The sequence below is a fragment of the Lycium barbarum genome, chromosome 9 (assembly GCF_019175385.1).
Source record: "Lycium barbarum isolate Lr01 chromosome 9, ASM1917538v2, whole genome shotgun sequence".
In the NCBI taxonomy this organism is placed as follows: Eukaryota; Viridiplantae; Streptophyta; class Magnoliopsida; order Solanales; family Solanaceae; genus Lycium; species Lycium barbarum.
Window position 1 is genome coordinate 17,973,989 of NC_083345.1, and position 15,510 is coordinate 17,989,498.

The 15,510-nt window shown below is 34.6% G+C and overlaps 1 protein-coding gene and 3 non-coding genes across 5 annotated transcripts; 3 read left to right on the top strand and 1 right to left on the bottom strand.

Annotated features, from left to right (window-relative positions):
- Positions 1-1,027: 1,027 nt before the first annotated feature.
- On the top strand, positions 1,028-1,110 carry LOC132612489 (small nucleolar RNA R41). The gene has a single exon (XR_009571844.1). It is a non-coding gene; the product is annotated as a small nucleolar RNA R41 (small nucleolar RNA).
- Positions 1,111-1,164: 54 nt separating this feature from the next.
- Positions 1,165-1,244, top strand: LOC132612494 (small nucleolar RNA Z155). The gene has a single exon (XR_009571849.1). It is a non-coding gene; the product is annotated as a small nucleolar RNA Z155 (small nucleolar RNA).
- Positions 1,245-2,120: 876 nt separating this feature from the next.
- LOC132612493 (small nucleolar RNA Z155) lies at positions 2,121-2,198 on the top strand. The gene has a single exon (XR_009571848.1). It is a non-coding gene; the product is annotated as a small nucleolar RNA Z155 (small nucleolar RNA).
- A 2,373-nt stretch (positions 2,199-4,571) lies between these two features.
- LOC132609796 (metal tolerance protein 2) lies at positions 4,572-15,110 on the bottom strand. 2 transcript variants are annotated; one of them, XM_060323954.1, is made up of 12 exons: positions 14,509-15,110; positions 12,986-13,055; positions 11,980-12,077; positions 11,743-11,897; positions 10,807-10,922; positions 8,350-8,446; positions 7,648-7,732; positions 6,269-6,331; positions 6,055-6,160; positions 5,572-5,696; positions 5,130-5,218; positions 4,572-5,011 (listed from the first exon to the last, which is right to left on the bottom strand). In XM_060323954.1, the coding sequence occupies exons 1-12, from the start codon at positions 14,854-14,856 to the stop codon at positions 4,864-4,866; spliced, it is 1,500 nt and encodes a 499-aa protein (XP_060179937.1). In that variant the 5' UTR covers positions 14,857-15,110; the 3' UTR covers positions 4,572-4,863. The 2 variants fall into 2 exon arrangements, with proteins under 2 accessions (XP_060179937.1, XP_060179936.1); XM_060323953.1 differs by having other exon boundaries at positions 5,130-5,221.
- Between the last annotated feature and the right edge of the window lie 400 nt (positions 15,111-15,510).

Sequence of the window (15,510 nt, forward strand, 5' to 3'; positions counted from 1 at the left end):
AAAATTCAACTAACATAGCCATTGTCATGGTTATACTTAGTTCTAATTGATGGCAATTGCCATTTATCTTACAAAGTTAATCCTTTCACTCCACGACTCCACCAGGTAACTGAGAGTAGTAAAATGAAGTACTCATGTGGAGGACCTAATTTTTTTTTCTTTTTGCATAATTCGTTAAACGGGGACAATATTTAAACTGACCTTAAAAAATCCTATATATTTCGGCAAATCACCCCAATTTAATAACCAAAGCTTTATCCATAACAAATCAAACTCATTAACCAAATGTTGTTGAATCCAATAACAATAAAGTGGCACGCACAAGAGGGAGTGAATGAAAATTGTAGTAATAAGAGAGTAGACAAAAACGTGTATCCCCGATGAGTTACCAAATTGGTCATTATTTGGGCTTATTCCTAGTAGGAGAGATAAGTCGGAAAAGTCAGAAATTTTCACCAGTTATCTCTTTTTGAGATAATTATTTAATAAATGATCCATTTTTTTTTTTCATTTCTATTTCAATTTATTATCATTTAGATCACAATTTAAAAAACTGAGAATCTTATAAGAAAACGTTACGAGTCTAAGATTTTGTTTGAGACTTTTGTCTGTACTGTTAAGAAATATATGAACCAAAGACTCAAATCTAACTGTATCCAAAAGGATAACTTTTAAAAGGCTATCATATCTGCACAACCTTATAAGAATAGAAACAAAATGTAAATGGTATACTGGAAAACGGATATTTGCCTAAATGAGCCAAGATAAGTTACCCAAGCCCAAATAGCCCAAAATATCTAGCCCGTTATCTAACCAATATGGGCCATATCTACCCAAAGCCCATTTAGACCAACATATAAAACCCTAACCCTAATTGTTGTAAACAGCACCTATATATAGTGTTCAATAACTCAATAACCTCATTACCTTTGTTCTCTTCTCCACTTGTGTCTATTTGTGTGTATTTTTTCTTTATGTTTATAATATTATTTTGTTTTTTATGTTTGTGAAATAAAAATGGATGTATGAGTAGGCTATGATGATCAAATCTACCTATTTGCTGAAATCTGTGATTAATACATTTAACCAATGGATCCTTCTGAGCCTACTTTTTTTTTTTTTTCTTTTATTTATTTAATAGTTTTTTAAATTTCTTTTATGAACCATTGAAGGGATGATATCCGATTCAGGAAAGTACACGTGTCGACCAAAAAATCATTCAGACTACAATTATCTGATCAATGGTTCAACTCCTTTATTTTTGTCCCAACTATTGATCTGTTTTTTTTTTGTTTTTTTTACACTGATTTGTACACTAGATATATTTTAGTAGATTTCGAATTTGATTTTAACTACCAGGAATGTGATAAACCAGAACAAGATTTATCATTTTTTTATTACTAAAAAGTAGCAACACATAAATGTTATCTAGTTGAGTACTACGTTCTTACATGTTAACCTTCCTAGATAGGGGCACATCCAAAGTTTGATTAGTTACAACTTTTAAAATTAATAGCAATAATTTAAAAAAAAATATATGTTTAGATCTAATGTTTAATGAAATTTCAGTATTTTTTTCAGTATTAACTTAGGAAAACAATATTGAATGTTTCTTTTTGTTTATGATCATATTTGATTGTAGTATCCCCTGTGTGTCCCGGTACAATTTGGATTTTGAATGTTAATTTTGGACATGAAATATTTTGATTAAAATTTACCTATGTGAAAATTACTTAAAAAGTACTACCATAAGCTACAATAATTGACAATTCAAAATATTTAAAAGCCGTGAAGAAATTATGAACAAAGAAAAATTTGTTTGAATCTTGAAATTCGGAAGGTGTACATAAATTGGGATGGATGGAGTATTGTTATTAGAGAAGCTTGTGATTGGGGGTTTTTTTTTGGGGGGCTCTATTTATAATATGACTTTGATATTTGTTTTTGTGAAATAAAAAGGATGGATGATTAGGCAATGATGCTCAAATCTACCTATTTCCTGAATTCTGTGATTAATACATCTAACCAATGGATCCTCTGAGCCTACTCATATAATTTTTGTTTCTTTTATTATTATTTTTAGTATTTTTTTAATTCTTTAATTTTCCATTGTTTTGAACCATTGAAGGGATGATATCCGATTCAGGAAAGTTCATATGTCGACTAAAATCATTCAGACTACAATTATCTGATCAATGGTTTAGCTCATTTCTTTTTATATTTTAGCTTTGGTTTCTTTCCTCTTTTTACAAAAAAAGAATTTACTACATTTTGGTGCCTTGATTTTTCATGGATTGGTAAACTTGTAAATGTTGAGTATTATTTTAGAGATTTTTATCGACAAAGTTGTGTCTAGGATAGGATTTACGCACACCTTACACATATATTAGACATTTTCAAGAATGTTGTGAAGTTGAAGATATCAATTGCAATAAATCTTTATGCTCGGATGTTACTAGTAGGCGGAATTCTACCTACTTAATTCCACCTAGTAGGAACATCCAAGGATCATGATTTATTATGTGGTAAAAATCATTCAGATTACAATTATCTGATCAGTGGTTCAGCTCCTTTCTCTTATTTTTGAACCAAGCAATATTGGTACTCCTTTTTTAGTTGTTTGGTTTCCATATATTTTGTGAACTTGTGAATGTCAAGTAGAACTTCGAACTTGCTTCAATTCGCAGATACTCAAATTCTAGGAATGTGAGAACCGATCAAGATTATTAGCATTAATACAGAGTTGTATCCAATAATGCACAGATCGTCTTGTAGTTAGCATATCAAGATGTTTTGACTACAATCATTTTAGTGACATAATATTACCATTGGAGATAACCAAGATATTTTATTACTCTCTGTCCTTCTCGACGTTGAATTTTGAACCACAATTTGAGATATAATTTTTCACCAAAATTGATATGAGAAGTTTAACTTTAGTGTGAATTTAAAAGAATTAGGCTTAATGCATATGCACAATATATGAAGATTAAAATGATGTTATTTTGTGAATAAATGATGGTGAATGTTCATGTTTCACTACACTGAAGCAAGTTCACTACTTTAAGTTTTAAGGCTTATTATAGCCTTTTGTTTAGCTGTAATGAGACCAAAATCTTGTATGAGATAAACTCAGTATCTCATTACATTTAACATATACTTTGAAGAGGTAAATTTTTGGGAATCCACCATCTTTTTTTTCTCTGAGACGGAACTATTCTTTTGGATTCACCAGTTGTATTTGTTGTTCCATGACAGAACATTCTGTCAAGCCGGATAGACTTGATTTTATTGAATTTGAAATTTAAGTTGTAGAAGATAACTAAAAAATGATATCATCAGTAAAATTTTATAAAAATTGAACTCTTAAAATATGCTTCAAACTTTAAATATTATATTTCAAGGTCGAGATTGAAATAATTGGTTAGTTTGATGAACTGACACTTGAAATAATCTAAAAATATTATGTCAAATCTCAATCATGACCAAATTTCCTGGATTCTCGCCGAAAATCTCATGTTGCATGCGGACAAGAGGGAACTATATTTGTTTAGGACCAAATCTTTACTTTGTCTCAAAATTAATGAGCGAAGGTTCAAATTGGACATCGATTCAACTTCAAAATAGTAAATGATCCTCTTCTGACAATTGTATAAAGGCTTAATATCTAGATGGACTCTTAAACTTGACATGTTTTGTAAGATAGGCATATAAACTTATAAGGTGATCAGATAGACACTTAAACTTACTCATAGTGTATTTTTCAAGTTTTTCAGTTGTTTTGAAAACAAAAACTATATTTTTCAAACACTCACAATTTTCATGGCCAAAAATCCCTAAATATATCACAAAATATTTTTTTTAAAATGCAAAAATAAGGCAAACGCATATACATGAGATTATAAATGTGCACTTAAACTAATAAATACTCGCTAATCGTAATTTTGCAGCTTTCAATTAATTCGGATTTTTTTTTACACTTGAATAATTAAAAAATAATAACTTTAACCAATAAAAATCCTTAAAAAAAGAAATTTCAAATTAAGAAATTTCTAAGTTCAGCATTTCAAGTGTAAAAGAAATTTCAAATTAAGAAACTGTAAAGCCGAGAAGAAAATCCTTAAAAAAAAGAAATTTCTTAATTTGAAATTTCTTTTTTAAGGATTTTTATTGGTTAAAGTTATTGTTTTTTAATTATTCAAGTGTAAAAAAAAACCGAGTTAATTGAAAGCTGCAAAATTGCGATTAGCGAGTATTTATTGGTTTAAGTGCACATTTATAGTCTCATGTATATGCGTTTGCCTTATTTTTGCATTTTAAAAAAAATATTTTGTGATATATTTAGGGCTTGTTTGGCCATGAAAATTGTGAGTGTTTGAAAAATATAGTTTTTGTTTTCAAAACAACTGAAAAACTTGAAAAATACACTTTGAGTAAGTTTAAGTGTCTATCTGGTCACCTTATAAGTTTATATGTTTATCTTACAAAACATGTCAAGTTTAAGGGTCCATCTGGGGTATTAAGCCTTGTATAAACCAATCCCTGCAAACAATCGTTGTCAAACATAATACTAGTAAACTTCAAGTTGTCAATTATGAAGAACCAATCCCCGTTACATTGAATTTTCAGATTGTTTGAAACGGAATAAGCTTGAGATTGTTTATACTTATAATAAGAGCCTCAACCGAATGTGTAGAAGATCAGTTTAAATGTGACCCTTATAACTGTTGAGTGTTGTTTCGGTTTATGATATATCTCTTTCCCCTGTAAAAATGGAGCTTGGGTTTTTTGAGCTGGATTTTCTTTCATGTAGCATACAGAATCTGGACCTATACATGCCCTTTTAGTGTCTGTAAAAGGCAGTTATCTTTCCTCCCACTTCTGCTCCACCAATTGCTGGTAAGACTCCGGCATAGGTCGCCCTAGGCGTAGCTGAATGCACACATGAACAATATTTGGTGCTGCCTCTGTGATTAATTTCTCCGCTTCTTCAGCAACTTTTATCGCGTCCCTGGAAATTAACAAGCATTCCAAGTAAAATCAATGAAAGAATTGTATGAAAGAACACAGAGAACTGATGCCTCATGTAATTGAACTACTTTTAAGCAAAGCGTTTTGAGTAGTTCTACCTAATGAATAGATCAGGAGGCATAGAAACTTCCACTTGAAGTAAAACCTGTCCTTGCAGTAGATGTGGAGTCACACGCTCAACAATCATCTTCTGAAAACCAATAAAAAGTATCTCATGTCAACATGTGGTAGCTTGGTGATCATTACAAAGCAGTAACGGACGGGATGGAAATGGAAGGAAATTAAGTTGCTAGATGGAAAGTGTATCTTTGGTGATTGTTTCATCTCACTAAGACCGTCTAAGAAGTAAAATGGTTACTCATAGATTACATATGTAACAATAGAAGGTGAATTAGGATTACTAAAGTGCACCAAGGGATCCAAGAGAGTCAAATACGCAGCCTCATGCACAGGTTTCCATTATCAAAAGGAAAAATGCCAAACCAACCTTCACTACGGCTAAATGAACCAAAAAGAAGATCTAGAAAACGAGAGAGATACCTGAGGAAAGCTTGTAGATAAAATGTTGCAAACTATATTTTCAATGTCTGCTTGCTCCATCGAAGGGTCTTCAGTATCATCCATTGTGTTAGCACTTCCCTGTTGAATGTGTATAGTAGATGGTTCTACAAGTTGGAAGGAACAATGTTAGCCAGCAACAACAATCAAAAGAAAGTTAATCTGTAAGTGCTGACAATATCTTTTCATGATGACACGACTGCAATGCATATCCCCGCAAATCACGAGCTAATGGTAAACTGAGACAACTTGATATATACATATCCCACGGCTTAAGGTCCCTCAACTACCCCCACTGAACACCAAGAAAAAGTGAAAAAACTAACCATGTTCGGCATTCCGGGTTTTGCAACCATTATCTTTTTTCTCTTTTAAGGTTGTCATTTGTTCAACATTTCGTAAACTACTATAAGCAATTCTAGTGCCTAAATTAACACATGCAGATGTGAAAAAAGTCAACAGTACCTATATGTACAAAGACTTCAGCTATTTCGGGATGTGACCGCTGGATTTCACGGCTAACGTTTTCTCCGATTTCATGTGCAGCACTCACACTAGAGAAGGGGTCAACCTGCATATAGGAAGTGCACTTTAAATCTGCCGGACATCCTCACGGATAAATAAATTTTGTTAGGGGAATATCCCTATGATGAACTAATTAACATGACATGCAAACTACCTCAACTATAACATCAAGATAGAGATATGAACCAGCCCTCCTTCCTCTCAGGTGACTGCAACCCTGCAGAGGTCAAAAAAGATATTTAGTCATTGATGTCATTCTCAAATAAACCGAAAACATCATCATCAACAAAGAGGTAAGCACGAGGAACATGTACTTAGTGCACAAAAACAAGAAGAGGTTCCGTTATACATTTAAGTTTCCCAAACATTCGTTGTAGCATACAAGATAAAAAAGAGTTAAGCACATGGAATATTGTGATACAGGAGAATTTAGTCCGCAAGCAATTGAACATACTCTGGAACAGTGTCAGTGCTATTGAAATGGAGTACTCCAAACTTTAACACATGTTTCTCACATATCTCGTAAGCATACATGATTAGGTGCTTGTATTCAATTATTGCTGCTTTCTAATACCAATATAAATTGACATCAACTATCAATCAGGTAAAATGCTGCTTGATCACAAAAGGAACTGCAATGAACAGTGTTTTTTTCTACTAGGACAATCCTTTTTTTTTTTTTTTTTTTTTTTTTTTTTGGATAAGGTAAGGTTTTATTTAAAAACAGGATGATACGGCGATAGTACACAGAAAATGCAAGCTAGATAACATTAGGAACCTAAGCAGTATAGCATGTCATCTAAATTCATAACAACATTTCGATCTTTCCAATAGTACATGTTGTGCAAACAACTGTATTCTACTAGGACAATCCTTAATTTGATGCGCTTAGATAAGGGCTTCATAAATCTCATGTCGATTGAGTTGACCCTGAAAACTCTTTCTTAGTTCTCTATAATTTTAACATATTCCTATGAGACCCTGCCTGACATCCTCAAGAATACCACCCCACCCCCCGGTTCTTCCCTTCTCTAGAGTAAGATAAAAATACACTTATAGTCGAGCAAATATCAAATTTTAGTTTTTGGTCTTTGAATACTCAAAGTCTAATTAAATGTGAAACAATGTCTACTCTAATTTAAGACAGAAACAAAACCCCACTCCCAACCCCTTTCTTTTTCCATCTTGGCAGGACCTCCGAGTAAAGACATACTAAGATTATCTTGCACTTGTTAGAATCAGGATGGAATCCCGACCAAGCATCTTCTTTCCTGATTCATACTCTACCCTACCTTTGGCACTGTACATCATCAAATCAGTTCCATAACTGGGATTAAAACCATTAAGGGGTAAATAAGTAACACAGGGTGACAAGTAGGTGGGACTTGGGAGAAGGGAATTTCTGACAACAGTATCAACATCAAAAGACACAAACTAAGTTGAAAGTATTATATGAATCATCAAAAAAGTATTATATGAATAATAGTCAAGGAATAAAAATAACATCGACTTCCTAGCAGGAGAATGACTTGCCTTAACTCCGTCAACTTGTAGAATTGTGCGCTTGAAAGGCTCCAGGGTATGCGAAGGAATAGCAGCATCAACCAATTCCAAGACACTATAATTTTAGAAATGAGTAAAATATGAGACAAAGGATTGACACAATGGTCAAGTTAAAGCAGATGAGATAACATTAATCTTCGAAACGCTATTTTAAAAATTGGCAACCAATCGACCACGTATTAAGGATATCCACAAACTTGCAAATGGTGAGTTGAAAATCTTTCTAGAGTGTCTAGTTCAAAAATAAATTAAGGCCAGCTGACCAAAAGATAACCACTAGTACATCTAATATCAACATTACATGTAAATTTATCCTCAACTCAAGGACAACCACTTCAACAATTTAGTACCAACTGAAGCTCAAAGGGCAGATGGATCCAACTTTCTATAACAAAAACACATTCTTCTCAGTAGCTAATGAAAGCATATTCAGAGACTTGACAAATCATACACCCACCCCCAACAACAATCCTTAGCCTTAGAAACTACTCCAACAGAAGGGGTGAAGATATTTTTGTTGTTCACGTGCCCAACCAGCAATGGAGGGATGAAGGGTTTAGTATATCATCCATTTCTGTCTTCAAACAAAGGCTCAGATCTATACAAATTTTACAAACGAAGAAGATGATCAGGAAGGAAAATTCAAAATAGCTCAGTAATTGAAAGACATGCCTCTGATATCCAGTTTCAAGTCCAGCTTTCATGATCATGCCTGCAACAACAAGCCCAGCAAGTGGATCCAGGATCCTCACACCAAGGATAGAACCACCTAATTTCATGAAAAAATCAACTTAAAAGGTGAGACATCTTCTAATCAACCACATCCAAAGCTCATTGAGTTGATAAGCTAATACCGACTTATTTCAATTCAAAGGCTTGTTTCACTTATACAAGCTTTTAGACGAAACACTGACTATCACTAGCTGACTTGGATTGGATATTTAAAATATATAACTTAATTGTCCATAAAACGATCATAAACTTCACACTTGAGCTTTTTGGTCGTGGAGGTCTTTTCTTCCCTTTACAGGGATAGACTTAACACTAAAGCTTTTTTTACCCCTTACGTCCTGCTGCAGATTCATTTCGAGCATCTGAGAGATGCTTTATCCTTATAAAAGAGCTCTGTCAAGATTTCAGCACTCTCTCTGGATTAGTACGTAAATTAAAGAAGTCTCAATAGATATCTCTGAAATTGAGGAAGAAGAATGCACAGGTTATATAACATTGTTAGTTTGCAGCTTGATCATTTCCGTGTGAAATATCTGGTACCTCTAGTTTCCGTTCTTTTAAGGTGCTGACTGAGAAGACCACAAGAAGGGTTAAGAGCTTGGAAACAAGGCTGGAAGATCACAAAAAGGATTGCCTTTAAGAGCTTGATCATCTCCCTGTGAAATATCTGGTACCTAGTTTCCGATCATGCTGTTGGGTGCATGTCAGATCCTCCAAAAGTAGTGCATTTTTGGAGGATCCGACACTGGTGCAGCAGCAATTTTGGAAAGTCCGAGCAACATAGGTTAAGCCAAATTATTCAGGTGGCCACAAATGGAGGAGGACCTAGGGGGTGCAAAGGTTCGTAGCACTACACATTGTACCAGTAGAAAAGCAATTAATTTTAGTTGCAGGATTTTCCTCTTACTGCAATAGTCATTGGGGGTGCTAATTTCAGTAAAGCTTCTAACCTTTAATAAGACATGGATCATCTTATCCAGAGAGTGCATTTTTGCAGAAAACCCGGATTTGTCTAAGAATAACTGCTTTAACCGCAGTACTGAGTTGGTAGTGCCAAGTGCCCTCTCTTTTTGGGTAGAACACACCTCCTCCCATCTTTGTTTGTTTCCAGCACGTTTAGGCTCATATTCAGTCCAAGGAAAGTTTGAAATGTTTTTCCAAAAAGGCTGGAGGATTATCTGGTTCAACATTTCTACATGAGAGTGCTCAGATATGTCTGTCTTATTGCTAACATGCAAAAGAAAGTCCCAACTTTGGATAGATTGAAAGAATAGGCGATTGTTCAGACTGCTACAATATACCAAGCAACATGAGTACCCTTTCTCCAAGAGAGTGAGGGAGAGAGATAACATTATGTCCCTAAACTTGTAGTCTTAAGTTCGACCTTTCTTTATCTGCTTAGAGACAATCTATAGTGAGAAACAACAGAAGGATTAGGCAGATATCACAAGCCACAGAATTTCTCATGGCTTGATATTGTATGTAAAGTCCAAAATGTTGACATGAAATGGCAGTCAATTCTCAAATGTGAGGAAGTGGGAGCTTATTTCAGTCGGAATATGATCCTCGAATTTTTATTCCTATTAGATCCGTGTAAACACCAGAGGACACAATAATCTCTTTAGCGTTTCAATAAGGGTGGTACTTAGGAGTTAGGTCAGCTTGCCCCCCACCTCAATGAATCAACTGCCAACCTGTCCACAAACCACAAGTACAGCTTATCAAGATGACCCTGCCCACCAAGGCTGTACATACAATATCTTGACATTTGGGTACAAGTACCATTATTAGAGTTTAAAATCGTATTGCACACCTCCCCAGGACCAAAGCTTTTAGATTAAGAACTAACGAAGGGCAAAAATGCCAACTAGGTTATTGAGATGAATCAATAGACCAAGTTCATGATCTAGATTCCTCCTATAAATAAACATAATGGTACAGAACAAAAGGGAAGAATTTCACCACCAGAATAAAGTTCAATCTGTCAATCATACTAGCTTTGAAAATATAAAATGCTCTTGACAACCATGATAGAAATCATTATGTACTCTTTTATAGTCAGAAGGAGTATATATTATTGCATGTCAAAGTGCACGACAGGAAAAAGTTATTTCTGCCCTATAACTAAAGATAGTTATTACAAACATAAATATACTTTATCCAAAAAGATAACACGATATCATGAATATAAAACTCATGAACTATTCTAGGCCAAACTAACAGTAGTACTCCACAATACATATTAGCATTTCATGCTTAAAGGCGAGCCAGTACACACATTCTGTTTAGTCCTCAATGATACAATTAGACAAATCAAATGGTTAACACTCTTGTGCTAAGAGAAAATATTTAAACTCTAGCCATAATTAGGTAAAATTTTAGTATAAAGGTCATTACCAACCCCTATGAGAGCAACAACGGAGGATACTGCATCGGCACGATGATGCCAAGCATTGGCTTTCATTAGCCCACTGCCAACCCTGTCTCCCGCTCTTTTTGTTATCCAGTATAATCTACAAGAGAAAAAGAATTGAACATAAATATAGGAACATGCTCACAATAAAGGAACTAGTTTTCCTAGAAAAGATAAACCAAGGAAATTTGTAGAAGCGTATTCTACAGATGCCATGCCAGTACTACCTGAGCATCTGACATAAAGTATAGCAGCTTCACTATTTGCTTTTATAATCAACACAAAGCAACTGTCTTTCACAACAATAAAATCAATACAAAGAAACTGTTTTCAAAAAAATAAAACTGCTTGACAAACTCGTGATCCCACCTGTACATAATACAGCTCAGCAAACATCCTCCTTGAGTACCAAAAAGGTAATATTTATTTGGATATATACACACACAGTGTGTGATACACAAACTTCCTTGAAAATAGGAGAATGATAGAAAAAATGTACTAAAACAACGGAAATCCTGTGAATTGTCCGTTTCTTCTTACTTCTACAGTACTACTGGAAGGTCCATATAAGTCTTTTAATGCTAAAGGGAAGCAAAAATCTTCTCAGACAGTACGTTCCAGAAATCACTACACAGATAGCTTAAGAGAAACCTCACAAACGTATGGTCAATCACCACTCTTTGGCGCTAGTATAGAATGAAAATGATGCACGGTCAGTATTCCACTGGAACTCTGCGTATCTTTTTTTATTTAAATATACTACTATTTAAACATATACCTTTTTGACAGGAATAACCTCACCACATCATACAGCAAGGGAACAATTAAATACTGTAATGGTTGTTACCAATCTCAAAAAAGGATATGAAAGGGAACAAGTTCTTTTATTTTTTCTGATTGAACGTGAAAATGACTCTTACCCTTCTTTAACAGCTATAGAGAAAATAGTCACATTCAGAGCAAGGATAGGATGATCCATATCAAACCCATGGTGATGTCCGCTATGATGATGCTCATGCTGGTGCAGATGAGTCATTGACTGATTAACAACTTCAGGCGCTGCAGACCATAATCCCTGCAATAAATGTCTCAAAAATTTTAAAACAATGGAGTACATGGACTTCTAGATAAATTGACTACTAACAATAGATACACACCAGCAAAACATCTAAAGCATGCCATCCAATACCTCCAGCAGTAGCCAACAGCATACCAGAAATTCCAAGAGCTCCAAGAGTCTCAAATTTACCATGTCCTGTCCATAATAAAAGTAAAGTCAGTTGCAAAAGCAGAAGCATGATTTGATCAGATAACACAGTGGTTTTAATAAGTAATCTGGTAAGAAACCAAATACTGTTGCCAAATTTACAATAAGACAGCACTGGGCAATTAGATTTGGAAGAAGCACATAAGAAGTAAGGAAAACAGAAAATCAACAGGGTAGAGGAAAAAAGGCATCTGAACAGTAAATCTGCAGGAAAATGGTTAGACAGGACTGTCTTTAACCCAAGGAAGATCCATTAGGTCACATAAGAGGTCTATGCATCAATTAGTACTCAATTCTTCCGACTTATATGATATTATTTCTACTTTGGGAGGGCTCAAACTGTTTGACTATATTTCACTAATCAGTAACATTATAGCATACAACTTTTAAAACTTTCAAAAGTTCAAATTTATTTACTATTGATTTAAACTTTAATATGATGTTTTCTCTATCAAACTAACTTACAAACCATCACTTTGATGGTTCTTTTCTACTACTAATATAATATATAATATTTTAAACTCCGCACCAATCAAATGTGCCAAACAAAATATAAACGGAAGGAAAACATGTTTCTAGGGCCATCTGCCTTTCACTAGGTTGTAAGGTTGAAGGAGCCGACAGTGATAAGATTCATATTCATTGATAAATATAGAAGATATGATATAAGATTCATATCTTGTCAGCTCTATTACAATATCCTATATTGATTACATTTAATCAAATCACCCGTGGGAACAAACCCTGTCCTCTGTTAACTAAATCTAATTAGGTTGGCAGCTATTACGCCCACCTATTACACAAGTAACGCAAGAACAAAATCAAAAGGTAAAACCATGTAGACAAAGTGATGTAAGATCAAAAAGAGTAAAGTGTAGATACAAATCAAAAGTGACCATAAGGATGTTCTTTGTCCTTGGGAACCCTTGCAGCTTTAAACGACAGCAACGCCACACCACTCAGAACCTACAAAGACCAGAACCAAACGTTAGAAACTAATGTTTACAAAGTCAATTCAACATCACTCTAACCTCCAGTGCAGGAGCAGATACAAGTGTTACGTAGCAGGTCCATCCGAACCCACTAGGCCACTACATTCAACTCAACTTCTATATACACAGTTAAAATTTTGTCCAGTTATTTATATGGACAGACCAAATAAAGTAAAGAGATAATGGTAAAAAAAACACCTGAAGTAGCACTTTTTGCGAGTTTCCTACCTGAACTATCAGGTGTTTGCGTTTCCTACATGAATTATCACCAACTATTTAACCTCAAAGCTAACTAGACCAAGTGTATGAATACAATCGCCAAAAGGCGAGTGACAACTTAATTTTCCCATAAAATTTCGTCCACATGGCAGCTGACTCATTAACTTCGAGGAGTGTTTTGATAAATAGTAGGTGATAGTTCAGGTAGGAAACTCGCAAAAAAGTGATACTTCAAGAGTATTTTTGACCATCATCTCTAAATTAAGATATCTTTCAATTATATAATTATGTTAAAAAAATAAAAAAAATCTAGGCACTGTATTGGGTAAAAACCGGAGAAGGCAGGTGGTCGTATCAAGCATTGACATGTGGCAATGGGCAACAGATCAGGTGTGAGCCAGCAAGTGAAAGGTACTGGGCAAGCATCTGAGGCCGGCCAAGGATCTATTCAGCCCACAGCCCCGGAGACGGAGGCCGTAAGGATCTGGGGAAGCATGTCAGTCTACCGGTCATGTGTGAGTAAGCCCGGCAGACAGCCGCCACGGGAGATCCCGGGACTCCCTCCAGTCTTTATTACGCATTAAAGCACACATTTAATATTTGTAATTAAGACGGCGTGATTCATGGATCATGCACCACGCACCTCAGCTATAAATAGAGAGCTACATTCTCAATTGTAACACAGTCTGAATTCAACAAGCACAACTAATATACTTAGTTTCTTTCTTAAGATTACTTGTTCATCATAAAGCCCTTAAGCTGACTCAAACTCACAGCACTATCAGGATCCAGGCTACTTTGTTCTTAATATCCTTAAATCATTTCCTTTTAGTTTTACCTTTCCTGTTTCTTGCATGTTGTCTTTGTAATTTGGTCATATTGATCCACGTGTCCATAATCATGTATACAAATTCAACTGTACCTTTTTACGGGCAAACAAACACACTTAAATCTCTCCTTAAACAAAACTCTATAAACGACTGCATTGTGGAGTTCATTTTGTAGACTAAGGACCCGTTTGGCCATGAGAATTTTCACTTTTTTCTCCTAACACCTAAAACCTTGTTTTCACTTTTACTTTTGACTTTCAATACATTCAAACAACCAAATATTATAACCAAACACAACTCCAACTTCAAAATTCCAAATAAAGTGAAAAATATTTGGTTTTCATGGCCAAACGCCTAGACTAGATAGGTTATACGTACCACATCGGAGATAGAATGAGCAGCATCAGCAATAATAGCAGTGCTTCCACATACATAACCTGTAAATGCTTTACTAACGGCGAGGCTGACGTCAGCAGCGAGACCTAAACGGAATATCCTCTCTCCGTCTTTACCGGAACGGAGGTCGTGATGATCATGATGTGAATGGCCTGTATTATGCCATCTCTTATGAAACATGAAGCTCGGATTGGCGACACGTGTAGCTGAATAATCATCATGATCGTTGGATTGGAAATTAGGAGGAGTGAAATCGTAATTTTGTCTTGATATTGAGTAGGTTTTTCGTATTCGGTTTAGATTGCTTCTTGTGATGAATTTAGCTACCATGTTTTGGAGGTTATTCAATTGAAGTTTCCGATGAAAAACGAAAGAAAAAGGGATGTCAAAATTCACGTCAAGAAGGTAACTGAATTTAAGCAGAGTTGTAATTAGTTAATTACTAATTTTTGTTGTTGAAATGATTAGTAGTTTGCATGTGCAATGGAGAGAATCAGATACTTCGTCGTTGTACCAGACAACCAGTCGACCCTTTTTCTATCGTATGTTTTTTTTCTTTAAACATTTTGTATTGATGGAGCATGGGAAAAAGCCAAATAGCGGAGAGAGTTAAAAAGGCTTACACTTATGAATTGGAAATTACTCTATGTTTCAATTCGCACCGTTCGAATTTTTAGATTCAAACTTTTAAATTTTGACAGTGAATTTGGACGTAAAAGCTTTAAGATTTTTAAAATTCTAAGTAAAAAAATAACAATTTAAAATGTTTAAAAGGTATATAAAAAAATCCCGATTCACTTGGTTGACTCTCGAATTCCCAAAGGTGCTACATAAATTAGAACAGAGGCTATAGATTGCAAATATTTTTCACTTTATTTGAGATTTATGAAGTTAGGAGTTGAAGATGGAATTATATTTGGTTATAATTTTTGTGAAGGAGAGAATAAAGCACTTTATTTGAAATTTATGAACATGAAGCCAGAA

Bases quoted from the DNA above. Each gene is read 5' to 3' on its own strand.
- LOC132609796 (XM_060323953.1), bottom strand. From the start codon at position 14,856: ATGGTAGCTAAATTCATCACAAGAAGCAATCTAAACCGAATACGAAAA. The intron at 13,056-14,508 runs GTACGTATAACC...TGGTCTTTGTAG, and splicing joins CTCATTCTATCTCCGATGTG to GTTCTGAGTGGTGTGGCGTT. The intron at 5,697-6,054 runs GTACTGTTGACT...TCCAACTTGTAG, and splicing joins TGAAGTCTTTGTACATATAG to AACCATCTACTATACACATT.